Here is a 15,916-nt window from a genome sequence, read left to right on the forward strand (position 1 = left end):
TTAATTAAAGATAATTTGATTCAAGGAGTCATATCAGCGAGAGATAATCTCGATGCTCCGTGAAGAAAATGAAACTTCGAGACTTTTGCCTACTTGCTCTCAGCTCTTGCACTTACTTGATGTTAGATTTTTTTCCCGAGGAGGTAAGTGGGTGGAGAATCTCACGCGTGCACTGTAATGAAGTGTTGGTATATTTAGCAAGAACTAATGAGTGAGAAGTCAAACTAATAAATAAGAGTGATTCGTTGTCAAATTGTTTTGTAAAATATTGTTCACGTAAATACACAACACATTTCTCAATAAACTATTGAAATGAACCCATTTTGTTAGAAACTTGCATCCTATCTGTGGCAGTACGTGCTGTGTTGTATCTGCGTGTCTTATTTGTTTTAGCGAGACAAATTGGGTTTTGACTGCCTCTCAATTATTCTGCATTGATTTGGTGTAATTTTCCATTATATTTGAACAACAGCAAGACGGGTTTTTTGTTTCGCATGTGATAACCCTGAAGTCAGAGACACCTGATTCAACTCAATCCACTCTCTATTTGTCGCCTTATAGCCAATTTTAATGTTTTAAAATTCAATTCTTTAATACTGATGAGTTCACTTATCCGGTTAGACCAATAAGCAAATAATAGGTACCTTTGGAACAGCAATGTTCCTAATATGATCTAATTCTGATTTCTCATTTATGTTCCTGTAACTCTGGGACCTTATGGATATGTTTTATTAATTTAAATTTCCCTTTATCATGTAGGTCATTGACTGTTCTAAAGGTTATATATTATATGGTGTTATATTCAGTATTAAAAGTTCCTAGATATGATAAGGAAGGAACTATATGCATAAAATGTAACACCAGATCAAGCCATTCCTTCAATGTAAGTCTAGCTTGAAGTATTCTAATCATGGCCCCTAGGGCTCATGAGGTGGCATTTGGGCTGGGGGCTTTTTACGCCACTAGGTGGAATCACCCACTTGGGATGGGAGAGGGGAGGGGAAAGGGGAGGGGTCCAGTACTGTGAGGGAGGAAAGGAGCAGTTCCAGGCTAATTTGACAGGGTGCATTCACAAGGAACTGTGGCATTTGAGATTCAGCACACATGCTGAAACTGTAAGAGGCATCCGTTCCCGTGAGCTGGCTGGTGTCCTGGGGGCAGAAGAAGGCAACACACGAAGTTGACTAGAGGGTGAAGAAGAAAGTGCCTGTGAGCAAAGGGGATTTCTCTCAACGGAAGAGGTAATATTGAGACTTGAGACTTTGCCTTCCATCGGCAGCAATGGCAGAACCAAGTGCAAAGCTGAAGCAGATAGATCTGAACGAGGTGTCTGAAGATGACGATGAGGTGGTTTTAGTGACCAGTGTGAAAGAACTTCCAGAGGCCGAGCGAGTTGCTGAAGTCGAGAAGGAAAGTGATGCTCAGATTAATGGGACGATGGTGCTGACGCTGCTGGACAAGATTATCGGCGTGGTAGATGAGATCCAGCAGACTCAAAGTGCACTGGAGACGAGGCAACACAGCATGGAACGGGCAGTGATGGGCATCCAGGGTGAGCTTGCCAAGCTCTCCAAAAGCCACAACGGCACCACCCAAACTGTCAACAAGATGCTGGAGAAGGTGCGCAAAGTCAACGTCAATGTCAAGACGGTGCGCTCCAACCTGGAGAAGCAAGCAGGCCAGATCAAGAAGCTGGAGCGCAATGAAAGTGAGCTGCTGAAGAGGAGAAACCTCAAAGTGTTTATTTACCAGGTGAGGCAAAGCTAAGTGGTTAGAGGCAGGAGGAGACAATGGCTTGTCCAGGATGTGCATGTTTGAAAGCTTCTTCCATGATGCACCTGACAGTCAAACACAGGGCAGGCGGAGGTACTTCACAAACCTTTTCACAGCTAGTAAAAAAGACACCAAGAGTGTCCAGTAACTGGATATACATCAAAGAGAGAACATCGGCAGGCTTCTTAGATATGTCAGATGTTAGATTCAAAAAAAGAATGAAAAAGGTTAAAGGATAATGATATTCTGTGCAGCATGACTGCTACTCTGCTGGTGAAAACAGAATTGCTATTAGTACTGTGTCGTTTGTTTGCAACTCTTATCAATCATATACTGCAGCCGTTGAGTGATGTTTTTACATCTAGAAAAGCACTTGTAATTATTCCAACTGTAATCTTGAATCAAAGATCAGTTTAGTCTTGAAGCTCGAAGATCAGTCTAAACAGATTAAATACTCCAGGAAGAGCGATCTTGTGTTAATGCATCTGTGTGCAGGCTAATGGTCTCTTTAAGATATTGACAGACATGCTATGATTAGTTCTGTTCCGCATATCAGTTTACATTTAGATTGCAGCTAATAAAAAAATGGAAGAAGGTGTAATATAACAGTGTTCCTAATAAATCCATGAGGAATCTGAGGTTAGAAGACGAGTTCTTTTAGCTGAAAAGTTGCTCAACCGTCAGTCTTCACTCCCACGGTCTTTTTTTAGCCTTGTGTGCCGAAATGTATAAAAGCTCACAGGCTGATGTTCAGTTTCCAGCCTGGTTTGCTGTCGCCCAAAACAGCCTTTTGGTGCCACAGATTGACCGAGGTTTTCAGCTTAGCACCGAAGAGCCCCCAAAATGCACTAAACACCAACAGACCCCCCGTGCGGCATTGCAAAGCAAGCAGCCCACAAGGTCTCAAATTAGCCTCGAGCGAAATGTCGAATGTAGTCGACTCTGATCTGCTTCAAGATACATTGCGTTGTGCAGAGTAATCAAGTACTGCTTATCTGGGAGATGTCCTTATGTTTAGGAAATTCAGAAAAAATTGTCCCCCTGCCTTATGTCCTGTGCTTCCTACAGTAGGAGTGGCTCTGGACTCACTGTGACTGTACACTGGATATCTGATTAGAAGGCAAGCTAAGGGGGGGACCTCCTATTTCCTTCCTGTTTTGTAAAGAAGATGCATACGATTTTTAAGCACAATTTTTAGCTATTGAGTCGATGGTTCCTGTGTGGGGGAGTCGCCGGACTCCAGCTAAGATTCCCACGCTGCTGCAGGCAGCTCAGCCTCTCTATTAATTGCCGAGGCCTGTATCGGTGTCGTGTTAAATGACACCAAGCAAGCAGGCAGTCGGTGACATCCTCAGACCGCAGAATCGTGTTTCAGCGTTTCAATGCTTTGGCTGGGGCATCGTGTTTCATTGTCCGGCATGGCTGTGGGCCTTGTTGTCACAGCTCGGAACCAGCACAGGGGAACCCAGTGAATATTAGATCGACTCAGTGGGGTGGGAAGGAGAGATACCAGGAAGAGTTAAATCTGGGGTCTCGGCAAAGTGAGCCAAGAGCGAGATTCCAAATTTACATTTCATGTTGAAATCCCACGGTGACAGGACAAGACTTGTGGGTTGAAAACACATTTGTTTTTTCACTTAGCAACCAGCCCACAATCACAGGTCATCCGTCAAAGGTAGACGTAGCAGCTGGTGGACGGTGCATTCTGCAAGGCGCAAGTTTGGCTTTGCTCCCTAAATAGCTCTCTACAGGCTGTCCATTGCCCCTCTCTCACCCTTTACCTTCCATGTTCAAGTCCAGATTTAGGTCTGGGGTTCTGCTCTCCCTTCCAAACTATTCGTCTGCTAATTGGGCCTGTTCTGCTCAATCTTCAGCTTGCGAAGGACCCTTGACCTAGTCTCTCATGAGCTGAAGAAGAACAAATATGGAACTCATTGTGAATGTTGTGCTACAGTACCTCTTCGTGTTTTTGAGTTGCCCACATGCTAGCCCTGGATCCTCTTCATTGGCTGGTACAGCATCCTTTTTGCTCGCAGCCATTGGTAGGAGTGTGCCCCACTTTCCAAAGTACCTGCACAACTTCCCTGCAGATCTGTGACACCTCCGTTCACAAACTGCCAGGCCAGAGTCCATGAGGGGGGTGGGGGGGCAAAGTGAGAGTGAGCCAGCGACATCTGGGCTCCATCACACACCCTGTGCTGAGGGTAGCAAGCCATGGGTAAAGTTAGCCTCCTGATTCACACTCTAGGCATGCCTCCCATCTCCTCTCACCGTCGCCCACCAGCACCCCCCCCCCCTCACCCATCCCACACTTGGAACCTTCCACTATGTGTGTCAGTTTGCTCGTTCTGACACCATGGTCTAGTGCCATACTAGAATGCTGCTCGGGGGGGGCGGGGCTTGAGGGATTAAAGTTAATTTTCCTTTCACTCACCGCCACTGAGTGGTGTTTCAGCAGGTGGGCGAAATCGTGGCATTTGTGAATAACCTCTCCGCATGACCTTATGTGGCTCATGTGCTGTGTGCGCCGTGTCTGACTGGACTTCGGCTTCGCATGAGAGCAATCTGGAATAGACCGGATTGTATTAACCGCTGCCAGGAGACAAGATTTATAGTCTGGGTATAAAGTTTCAAAAGCGCATGTGTGTGTTTGTGCTGGGGGAAGGGGCGCATCATAGACGGATAGGGTTAGATAGTATAGTATGTTATGCCGTGTGAAATACCAGACACCATTATGTTTTCCCTGTTGTGGTTAGTGGGAATTCCTGCACATAATTCCGTTCAGGTTCTCCAACCATAAAATCTTCCGGACTACCATTCCCAAACCTACGTTCAGCTTCCGGGTTACGATAGAGCTGTAGAACCAGCGGCCGCCAAGCGGAAAGGTACTAACCCTAAGCCACAATTCAATCAACCAGCGCTTGCGAGAAAGGGGCGATTACATCAGTGGCGGTCCGAATGTATGCCATGCTAAATTTATTCACCAATAATCCTTTGTTTGTGCAATGTTTCTAAGTGAACATTTTGGCAATATCAGGCTATATTTTGTATATTGCGTCATGCACATGTCTTGGTTTGACAGTCTCATTGGTGCCAGGGCTGTACGCCTCGTTACTAGCCTAGAGGCAGTTGATTGGACCTAACGCTATATATATTATGATAAAAATGGTTATATTAATATAGATATCCCCTGCTCTTCTACCCCCTTCCAAAGCCGTTGTCATGGGATTGCCCAACCTCACAACCAAGTCACCAAGCACTGCAACATAGCTAGCCCGCTCCACACTGGGATAGGTAAATCACTGCTCATTCCATATTTATGGTATTTACAAGTCCAAGTGCCCCAGCTGTCAAGGCCGGTGGAAACAAAAGCCTTGCATAAAAACCGGAAATGCTTTTTTGAGTTTAAAGATGCATACTGAGGTGGGGCTGACAAATACCTGCCGTATCCTCTTTCACTGACTTCCGTAATAAGCCCCCGGCAGTAGAAGTTGATTGAGTGCTCACCGAGAGTCCAGACGCTCGCAGCTGCAGGTCGGCCAGCTCCTGTGATTGCTCACTTGAGTGATTACTGCACTGCCTTGGGGGCGTTATGTGCCACACGCTCAGCTCTGAATCATGTCCTGCCACTGCCACATGGACAGGAAGTACCAAAGTCACTGTAGGACCCACTGTAGGACCCACTGTAGGACCCACTGTAGGATGATCACTGCGGAATTAGCCCAGTTAGGTGCCCTCAGGACAAAACTGAAAAGGACTGACTGCTTACAGTAGGTAGCAGGCTGATTCTGATGCAGTTACGGATCTAAATTATCTCATCAATAAAGAAAAATGAGTATTTTTATTAATCTTCTTTAGCTACACATTATTCCCAAAGAAATGTGATGATGTCACCATGTTGTAATTATAGTTCACTTGACTGTCACTAACTTAACTTACACGCAAGGTCCGGCCTCTAATTGATATTCTACTGTGTAGATTTTTCTTTATTAAATCTTTAAATAGGGGGTCAGCTATTTACCATCTCAGATGAGCTTTTGAGTGGTATCGCACATCGGGGGGATGTATTGAAAATGTATTGAATAATGTAACAATAATAACTCATTGTAAAATCGAAATATTGTAGCACCAAAGTAGCCCGGACAGTGGGAGTCTTTGCTATGGTATATATGGTGTTATAAACTGTAGTAGGTAACCAAGCAGCATGTATCCTCAGTGTAAATTACCACATCTAATGGATACATTTTTAATTAGCTTTGAAATCAACAATGGCTGTTATATGCTCTGACGGGCCTATTCTGTTTCGTCCAGGTGGTGTCCTGAAAGAACCACTAAACATAACATTTAGTTTTATTTACTAAATCGCACTGCAGGAAAGCTCAGAGTCATTAGGGTGAAGCAGAGAGCAGCAAGCAGATACAGAATATGTGCTAAGAAGCTCTGAGAGCAACATGACTGAGGACAGATCCGGATCTTTCCAGGGCAGGTCGATGCCATACAGACTCGCAAAGCGAACTTTTTAGAATATTTCCTTGCTGGCAAAAAGTATGAGCGTTCCACGATCATCTCTGTGCAAACGGGTCTGCTCTACTAGCCGAATGGCTTTTCTTCTGTTTCATAGCAACAGTCACCTGGTCTCCATGACGATGCATCCCAAAGCCATGCCTTTGTGCTGTTCCTTTGTCCTGCACAGTCTGTGCACCATAATAACAAAGGGTTGAAGTGCAAATAGTTGCTACATGATGATATTACAATATATTACATAACCAGCTGAAGCTCTAAAATGTGAAATTAAATTATTCACCCCCCTGTTTACCCACAGTAGCTTCAACTGCTTTTGAAGATGATCTACTCTGCTGCTTCTGCCAATGAATTATGCAATGATAGGTGTCACGCAAGAATTTTTGGCCCATGGGATTTAAGGGATAATATTTCCTTGTTGGTTGTAATTGAGGATGTTATTGAGGCCCAAACCTCAATCCCTGTGAAGAATATGAAGGAAGAGGTTTGGCTTTGTGTTATAATGATGTTTTCCTGTAGCGTGACACTGTGGTTGAGTAGGAAGCACCTCCTGTCAAATGGGTCTTCCTCTGGCTATTCGAGTCCCTTTCACAGTCCAGTGATATAAAGGTAGACAAACAGGCATCTGTGGAACGCCCATGTCCTATGCGTGCCCTGTAATAGACTGGTATCCTGTCCAGAATGTTCCCCAACCTTGTGCCCTGTGCTGCCTAGGATAGATCCCACCCCACCCCCATGCTTCTGCACTGGGTAATCGTTTTTAAGATTGATATCTTCCATCACCAAATCGATCGATAGATCAGTCGTTCAGACATTACTAGCCAATCATGACAATCAGACCCTCACCGTTACACTGCTGCAGAAATCAGAGAAATCAGCTAGCCCCACCAATCACAAGCCCCTAGTAGCTTGCAGGGATACAAGGAGCATCAGATGTATTTTGACTATTGAGATCATGCTTTGACATCCATCCATCCATTTTCTACACCTTGCTTGTCCTATTCAGGGTCTCAGGGGTCTGGAGCCTATTGCAGAGACTACAGGAACAAAGCAGGGAACAAGTCAGGATGGGGCACCAACCCATTGCAGAGCATAAAGCAGGGAACAAGCCAGGATGGGGCACCAACCCATTGCAGAGCATAAAGCAGGGAACAAGCCAGGATGGGGCACCAACCCATTGCAGAGCATAAAGCAGGGAACAAGCCAGGATGGGGCACCAACCCATTGCAGAGCATAAAGCAGGGAACAAGCCAGGATGGGGCACCAACCCATTGCAGAGCATAAAGCAGGGAACAAGCCAGGATGGGGCACCAACCCATTGCAGAGCATAAAGCAGGGAACAAGCCAGGATGGGGCACCAACCCATTGCAGAGCATAAAGCAGGGAACAAGCCAGGATGGGGCACCAACCCATTGCAGAGCATAAAGCAGGGAACAAGCCAGGATGGGGCACCAACCCATTGCAGAGCACACTCACACACCATTCACTCACACATGCACACCTATGGGTAATTTTAGTAAATCCAAATCACCTTAGCATGTTTTTGGAGTGTGATGGAAAACCAGAGGACCCAGAGGAAACCCTACAATGACATGGGAGGCACATGTGAGCTCACAGAGCTATGGTGTGAGGCCTGGTGTGGAGCAGCTGTCCCATAGGTGTGAGACAACAGCACTAACCACCGTGCCACCACTACGTTTTATCATGCGAGTCACAATACTGACTCACACTGCTAGTAATAAATCCACATAAAAATTATTTGCTGTCCCATTATAAGTATGATCTATATGTAATAATGCATAGATGTAAAGAGTGCATTTCTTTAACACAAAGGCATTGTGGGAGATCATGCAGTCTGTGAAAGGATGTGACTGAGCTGTATGCCAACCAGCTGACATCGACAGACCCCCCCGGGGGGAAATGACCCTGCAAATAAACCCAGATGCTGCTCTGATGATACAGCTGTTCGGTCCATTCATCTGTTTTTGCAGCCGTGGCGTGAGGTCGGCTCCACGCCATGGCCACACCCCCGCGGTCGGTGTTGCTCACCGGAATACCGACAGCTGTGCCTCATCGTAGTTTCGACTTTCCGTAATTGCCGGTCTTATTTAACTGGTTTAGCGGGTTCCCTCTGTATGAGGATCTGTTCGCTTATGTCTGATATCCAGGCATCCTATACCTATGCGTTTCCCACAATTCTTGCTTCTCTTCCTGCCTGATTTACTGAGCGTGCCTAGCCCCATGTACGTGTCCCGCTCCCCTTCCTGGAACGGTGTGTGTCTCGCTTCTCCCATGTCTGCACGTGTGCCTGCCTTACCCTGCACTCCCAGGACACGTCCTACGGCTATCCAACCCCTGCTCGTGATTGCGGTGACGACTTCTGTCTCTCATCTTTGTTTCCCATCTACCTTCTATCTGGACCCCCATGGTAATGCAGCATTATGAGCTGTGCATTGCCAGTCAGAGGAGGCCAGGCTACCCGCTTGACCCCGATGTCTCGAGAGGTTCTGTTTGCACCTGTAAAGAGAAGCAGCGACTTCAAAGTTGCAGCAATAATCAGCATTTATATCGCCTGCCTTTGAGCCTAAGGAATCTGTCTGAAGCTAAGCAGGTTTGGGCCTGGCTATTACCTGGATGGGAGGAAAGCTGGGTTGCTGGTCGTCCACGGGGTCGGAGGAATGGCCATGAAGGTCCAGACCAAGAGGTATCTTTTCTCTGGGTGAGGGTCATGACACCCACAGGTACAGAAAGAGCTCATGAGCTTGTTTGCTATGGCTTGGATAAAATTGCCAAAGTACACAGAGCAATCAGACCCGAGCAACTCAACAAGTTCTTTCCACAAACCAGCCTGGAAGATCTGCATAGACCAGAGCGTATCGAGCTCCTTATCAGTCACCGTGAAGGAAGACTTGTATCCCTATGCCCCAGGGCAGTGACTGTAAGCTAGTAAGCAGCACCGTGTCAGGCCCGGTATGGCTCAGGTGCGGCTAACATAGTTTGCAATTGGAAACTCTTTGTGGTACGACTAGAGTGTGGCTCGGCTCTTCGCAGCAATGGAAAAACACCATAAAGTTGCCCTTTTCAAATATGGCCTCCTAATCATCCCCTATATCTAACTGATAAATTCCCTCCTGCCCCATCACCACCTTAGCTACTGTGTGGTAAACGTGCTGGTGCGCAATGGCTGCCGTCGCATCACCCAGGTGGGGGCTACACAATGGCGGTGGTTCTTCGAGTGGCTCCCCATTGGTCCTGTAAAGTGCTTTGGGATTCTCAATGCTTATTAGCAATAAAGCACAAACTCTGGTTCAAGCTTTCGTTGCATCCTGTATATCTCTACAAAAGCTTCAGTTTATTCAGGACTCTGCTGCCAGAGTCCTCAGACATATGAAGCCTTTTCCTCACATACTCTCACTATCACACTGGTTCTGGTTCGGTCTTGTATCAGATTCGAATAGCACAACATAGCCTTGCACGCCCTTACTTCAGCAATCTCCTGACCCCTAACTCCTCCCCCTCGCCTTTCTCCGGTCATCCAGCTGCAATCTACTCCTTGTCCCTCACACCAGACTTCGCACTTTGGGTGGCAGGTCATTCAGTCCCCTTGCCCCCAAACTCTAGAACTCTCTTCTTTAATCTCCCCGAGACTGTTCTTCATTCTCCACTTGTAAGTCAGACTTAAAGACCTTCCTATTTAATGAACATTTCTTTTCCCGAACTGCACGAATAAATTTTTCCCTCCCTGTACAGTGACCTTGGATTTGTGAAAGGCAATATATCAGTGTAAATTGTTATAATTTATTTTATTATTGTCATTGTAGCTAAGCGCGGCACTGTACGTCCGACCGACTGAACAAAAAAACACAGGCTGAATATAGAGCTTTTCATTTAACACCAGGGAGTTACCATCTGCTTACTTAAATATAGGCATGGACTCATCTCTGTTTTATTCCACCAGCATAAACATAGTGACCCGTCACTGTTTATAAACATTCCACAAACACCAGTTTGTCCCTGAGCCCTCATCTGTTGGAAGATGGAAACTGTCCGACAAGCAAAGTTCCTCGCCTCGACTGTTTCTGTACCGCACTAACCAAACACAAGCACAGAAGAAAGGTGGTTTTTTTTATTATTAAATGTTATTAATGTTATGATACAAGCTAAAACCTGGGCTCCTTTAAATCCAACCTAGATAAGATTTTAACAACTCCAAACAAGCTTGATATCCGGAATGGCCTCCTCTCGTTTGTAAATATCTTATGTTCTTATGGTATCAAAACTTAAGACTAAAAACGTAAATCGAATTAGCCTAAATTATTTAAACCAAATTAGCCTAAACCGAATTAGCCCATCTGTATGTAAACCGAATTAGCCTAAGCCAAATTAGCCCATCTGTATGTAAACCGAATTAGCCTAAACCAAATTAGTCCAACGGTGTCTACCACCATATATGCAACATTCATTCTTGATAGTTTTTGCAATCAATTTATGGATCTGTGTTGTCTTCAAGTGGGCTTTAAGTCCATTTCTCTGTTCTATTGTTACAGTTATCATTAAATCTTGTCAGTATGTGCGATGTGAGGACTGATCCCAGCCCTGTGAAGGAGAGGCAGGGTATTAATCCAGGAAGTGTTGATGTGAGGCCTGTTGCAGCGTTGGCGTCAGAGACCAGGGCCCATTTGTGGTGTGTCACTACTACACTATGTTGTCCGTGGCACGATGTGGCCCCTCTCCTAATTTTGCGTTGCTGGTGGCCTCCTCTTTTGAATTGCTTGTTGCTGGGCAATAAGACACCAAGTATATCTATTGCTGAGGAGTGCTGGGGGGGTGGGGGGGGCAACAGGGGAATGTGGAATTGGCCGGACGGCCAGATGAGGTTGGTGTCCAGATAAAAAGAGGGAAAGGCAGGCCGAGAATAAATAGTGGCAAATCTCAGTCCAATCGTGCCACCAGATTAGGACGCGTGTGCCGACAGGAGCGAGTGGGCCATGAAGGATGTGTGAGTGCCGGGACCAGTGGGGGCGGAAACGACCTCAGGCCTGGTGTATCTACATCATGGATATTGAAAATTTCAGTGAAAATACAACCACACAGCAAAAGCAGCTGTTGAAATGATCATGGCCACGTTTATCCATGAGCCTCATCTTGTGCTTGTGTTTCCTTCTGCATGAGGCTATGGGTAAAGCATCAGAATCTGCCTACTGGAGCTACAGTAAATGCATTAATGGCTTCAAAAGACAATACACACCCCCAACACATCCTGTTCACACCCCTCCCCTCAGGATGACGCTACAGGAGCATAAAGTCACACACCACAAGACTGACGTAAAGCTTTTTCCCTCCGGCAGTCAGACTCTTGAACAATGAAAAAAGCTCAAGTTGATCAGACCCCACATCTATATTCATATTCATATGATATCCACATCCATACCCACATGCACATTCATATTCACATCCATATGATATCCACATCCATATCCACATGCATATTCAGATTCATATTCATACTCATATTCATATCCAACTCTTACTGAATGTCATTCAGCATTGTGCAATTTCGTGATTCTTATATTTTTATACATTTTTTTATTATTATTTATTCTATTTTATATATTTTTCTTGAAGGTGATCAAGCAAAGTAAGAATTTCATTACATGGATCTAATGTGTACATGCTTTTTACTGTGTATGTGACAATAAACTTCTTGAACTTGAAGGGACCCAGCTGGTATGAGATGGGGGGGGGTTTGTCTACAAGGGGGATCAAGAGAGTTTAAGCTCTAGTAAAAGTTAAGCTAATGCATTAGGATCAATGACAGCTGTTCTCCTTTTCATATCATAAAAATAAGAAATTCTTCTTGGACCACGTCTCATATTCCTTGTGCTCTTAAGCATGTTTCTCAACCTGAAAAGGGAAAAAAAATCTAAAACTACCGGTAATTTCTATCTGATCCCATCCACAATCAATAATGTGAAAAAACCCTCCGAGATGGATAGAGATGGGGAAAGCAACCTGTGTCCTCTTACATCTCCTAGACTTCCAGACCCAAACAAGGAGTGTTTATCAATATGCGTACTTGACCGTACTTGTGATCTCGCGTACCCGTTTTTACGTCATCTCCCATTGCCAAGGACAAGTTCCCTCTACTCAAGATCAGAAGTACAGACGGCGGTAAAAATTCCCAAATCTCGTTCTTACCTCATCCAAGTTATCAAACATCATGCCAAACAAGAACGACCCCATGATTCATTGCATCCCAGGAATTCTTGCCAGGAATACAAGTACAACCTTTGCCAAACAAGAACGACCCCATGATTCATTGCATCCCAGGAATTCTTGCCAGGAATACAAGTACAACCTTTGCATCCTTGATATTGAGAAACATCCAAGACTTTACGTGTCTCTACTGCATGATCATTTAGTCGTTGTGAGACTATATTGCAATAACACCAATTACTATTGGCTACCACATAATTATTTTGATTATACATAAAGGCCCATCCTTTTGCAATATCCCCTTGACTATCAATGATCACGTTACACAGAATAGGCAAACATCTGAGTCCCCACCCTGCTTCTGTTTCTTAATATATGAAATATAATGTAACGCAATCAGTACAAACTCAGAATTACTAAAAATAAAGTAAAAAATCGTGTTACCCAATACATAATGACATGACGCAGTGTGCAAAAATCAGAGATGAACATTTCAGGTCCATAAAGTAAAAATCCAGACCAAGATTTTGTTTCAGCCAAGCAGTTCAGTGCTCTGTGTACTTCACACTTTATAAGTGGTTGAAACAAAATCTTGGTCTGGAGTTTTACTTCCACCCCTGGCAAAAATAAATCTGTAAGGAAATTCATCTATATGCCCACCAATCTTCCAAAAAAACTGACCAAACAAAGGTGGTGAGGGTACAACTCGCCTATTACAGGCAGCACAGAGTGGCGGGGGGCACCCTGAGTGGAAGGCCGGTGTATCGCAGGACAGACAAACGTGTACAGCCAGTCCCTCACCACGATACAGAGATGCTAGTTAACCTACCTAGCTGTCTGTGGTTGGGCTGGGAAATGTGTCCTTGCAGGAAGACAGGAAGGCCTGCAGTCTGCCCCGTGGTCGAGCTATTGTGCCCCCTAAAACACCACCCACTAAGGCAGGGGTGGGCAAGCTTACCCAGAAATGGCAGCTGTGTATGCGAGTTTTCACTCCCTAATTAGATTACTAATTAGAGGAGTGATTGGCTGAGGAGTCCTCACACCTGGGTTTGAACAGCTGACCTTAAAGGTTACCCCCAAAAACCTGCAAACACACCAGCCTTTTACACTAAGGTATTTAATTTAATTTAATTTAATTTAATTTAATTTAATTTAATGTTACAGCTTCGGTTGAAGTCAGATTTTCCAATAACGCCCCCCCACTTGACAGCTTGACAGCTTTTAAAGGTAACGTGACAGCCCCCATACCATCAATCCCCACCCGATTCAGGACCCCCCCCCCCCGCCCCCCATATTTTGAAATATTTGACTGTAGACATGAATCATGTGACCTGATAAAACCAGGTGACAGCTGATACCTAAGCCATGTACCTAATTAACTTACAGGAATGCATTCCTATCAGGACGACCAATTTAGGGCAGTGTAAATGAAATGATAAATATACTCTGTGTGTGTGTGTGTGTGTGTGTGTGTGTGTGTGTGTGTGTGTGTGTGTGTGTGTGTGTGTGTGATATATACATACATATATCTGTGTGTGCATGGTTGTGTGTGTGTTGCAGTATTCATTAAATATGATTAATTCTGATTATATTTTGCAAACACTAGCACTAATTAATTTTGCCTTACAGTCACAAATACAGTGCTTAGACTGAACATAGTGATGGTTTTAGTCACGTTCATCTGACTAAGTATCTGATTTTTGCTGGCACTTTACAAAATAGTATGACTCTATAATACAGTATGTGTACAGATAATACTGTAATGTACTGTAGCACTCATTGCCTTCTGCTTTCTTCGTACCAGTATAAAAATGACTGTGTTGTTTAAGTATGTCCACTAGAGGGAGCATTGCACAAGTTGAAACAGCTACCATCTCACTTTCATAAAGGTCAGCAATTTTGTACATATTTTATATGGAAGACACTATTGCTGCACCATCTATTCTGAAAAAAATTTGATTTCCCAGGAAGTACAAGAGAGTAAGTTTATATTTACATTTAAATGATGGGTTATGCCTGTTTTTTATCGTTTAAATGTTTTCACAGGATGAGGCGGAGACCCTCCCCAAGGTGGTACTTTCTAAGACCAAGAACAGCCAAGAGGTAGCAGATGAAGGAGGGGCTGAGGGGAACATAGAACCTGAAGAAGGTGAAGAGGAGCCTCCCAATGGATTGTCCCCTGAAGATGAGGTGGAAATCGAGGAGATCATTGAGGAGTCACGGGCCCAGCGCATCAAGCGTAGTGGCCTGCAGCGCATGGACAACATCAAGAAGGCCTTCTCCAAGGAGAAGATGGAGAAGACTCGGCAGAAGACTCAGGAGAACCTGAAGATGACCCGACAGAGAACCCGGGAGAACCTGGAAAAGACCAGGTACAACTTTCAGAAGAAGATGGGCAAACTGAGCACGCGGATGTCGGTCAGGTCTGAGCGCAAGGAGAAGTTAAAGGTCTCGCGGGAGAAGCTGAAGAAGTCCTTCAAGCCGGACCACGCCATTTACGCCCGCTCCAAGGTGACCGTCTACAGAGTGCCGCCCTTCACCTTCCGCGTGAAGAAGATCCGGGGTGGCGAAGTGGAGGTGCAGGGCTCTGAGGTGGATGAGGAGCAGGAGGAGGAGGCTGGAGAAGAAGAGGAAAGGGAGGTTCACGAGACGGAAGGGCTTCTGAAGGAGGGTGGGCAGGAGCTTCCCCCCCTGCTGCTTGCAGAGGAGGACTTGGAGCAGGTTAAGGTGAAGAACGGCAGCAGGAGGAAGACTGAATAGTTCAAGGGACAGTGACTTGGGTGGGGGGGCAGGCGGGGGGGACGGGGGTAGGGGTTGTAAGGAAGACTTCTGTTAGCTTATGTTTCCCCATCATTTCTAACGTAACCACCCTAACATCCCCGTTACGACAAAAAGCAATTTCTTTCCTGCATTCTCTGTGTCGTTGTTTTTTAAACAGTATTCTGTGTTTGGCTTTTCTCCTTCTTTCAGGACAGATTCTTTTTTTTTTGGGGGGGGGGGGGTATCGATCATACTTATCTTTCTGCTGTTGTTTGTGACATACTTCAAAGAGGAATATATGGAGGTATGTCGGTATATTGAGTATGAGAATTGTAAAAACAATAAGATTATTGTGCGTAAATAATACAAATACAGAATAAATTCTCCTGATTTAGTTAATCAGCAATATTTATTTCATTGACTCACTATTTGCTAATTAAAAGCACAATTAAACTTTATTATATTATGAATGAAATTCAGTCATGAAGTATTCACTGCTTCATTCAGTCCTCCTGTGAAATGCCTGTTTTTTCCATTGAGGAGTAATTGGTTAAAATGTGCGCTAATTTGTGCAGCGTTGATGACATATTACAGTATAACATGATTACCTTTCATACCTTGCTGTATGACCACTGATCTTCAGTCT

The 15,916-nt window shown here is 44.8% G+C and overlaps 1 protein-coding gene across 1 annotated transcript; it reads left to right on the forward strand.

Moving 5' to 3' along the window:
- Positions 1-1,026: 1,026 nt before the first annotated feature.
- Positions 1,027-15,300, forward strand: LOC125718245 (caveolae-associated protein 1-like). The gene is made up of 2 exons (XM_048991929.1): positions 1,027-1,752; positions 14,557-15,300. The coding sequence occupies exons 1-2, from the start codon at positions 1,282-1,284 to the stop codon at positions 15,268-15,270; spliced, it is 1,185 nt and encodes a 394-aa protein (XP_048847886.1). The 5' UTR covers positions 1,027-1,281; the 3' UTR covers positions 15,271-15,300.
- The last annotated feature ends 616 nt before the right edge of the window (positions 15,301-15,916 follow it).

Source organism: Brienomyrus brachyistius, chromosome 22, assembly GCF_023856365.1.
Source record: "Brienomyrus brachyistius isolate T26 chromosome 22, BBRACH_0.4, whole genome shotgun sequence".
In the NCBI taxonomy this organism is placed as follows: Eukaryota; Metazoa; Chordata; class Actinopteri; order Osteoglossiformes; family Mormyridae; genus Brienomyrus; species Brienomyrus brachyistius.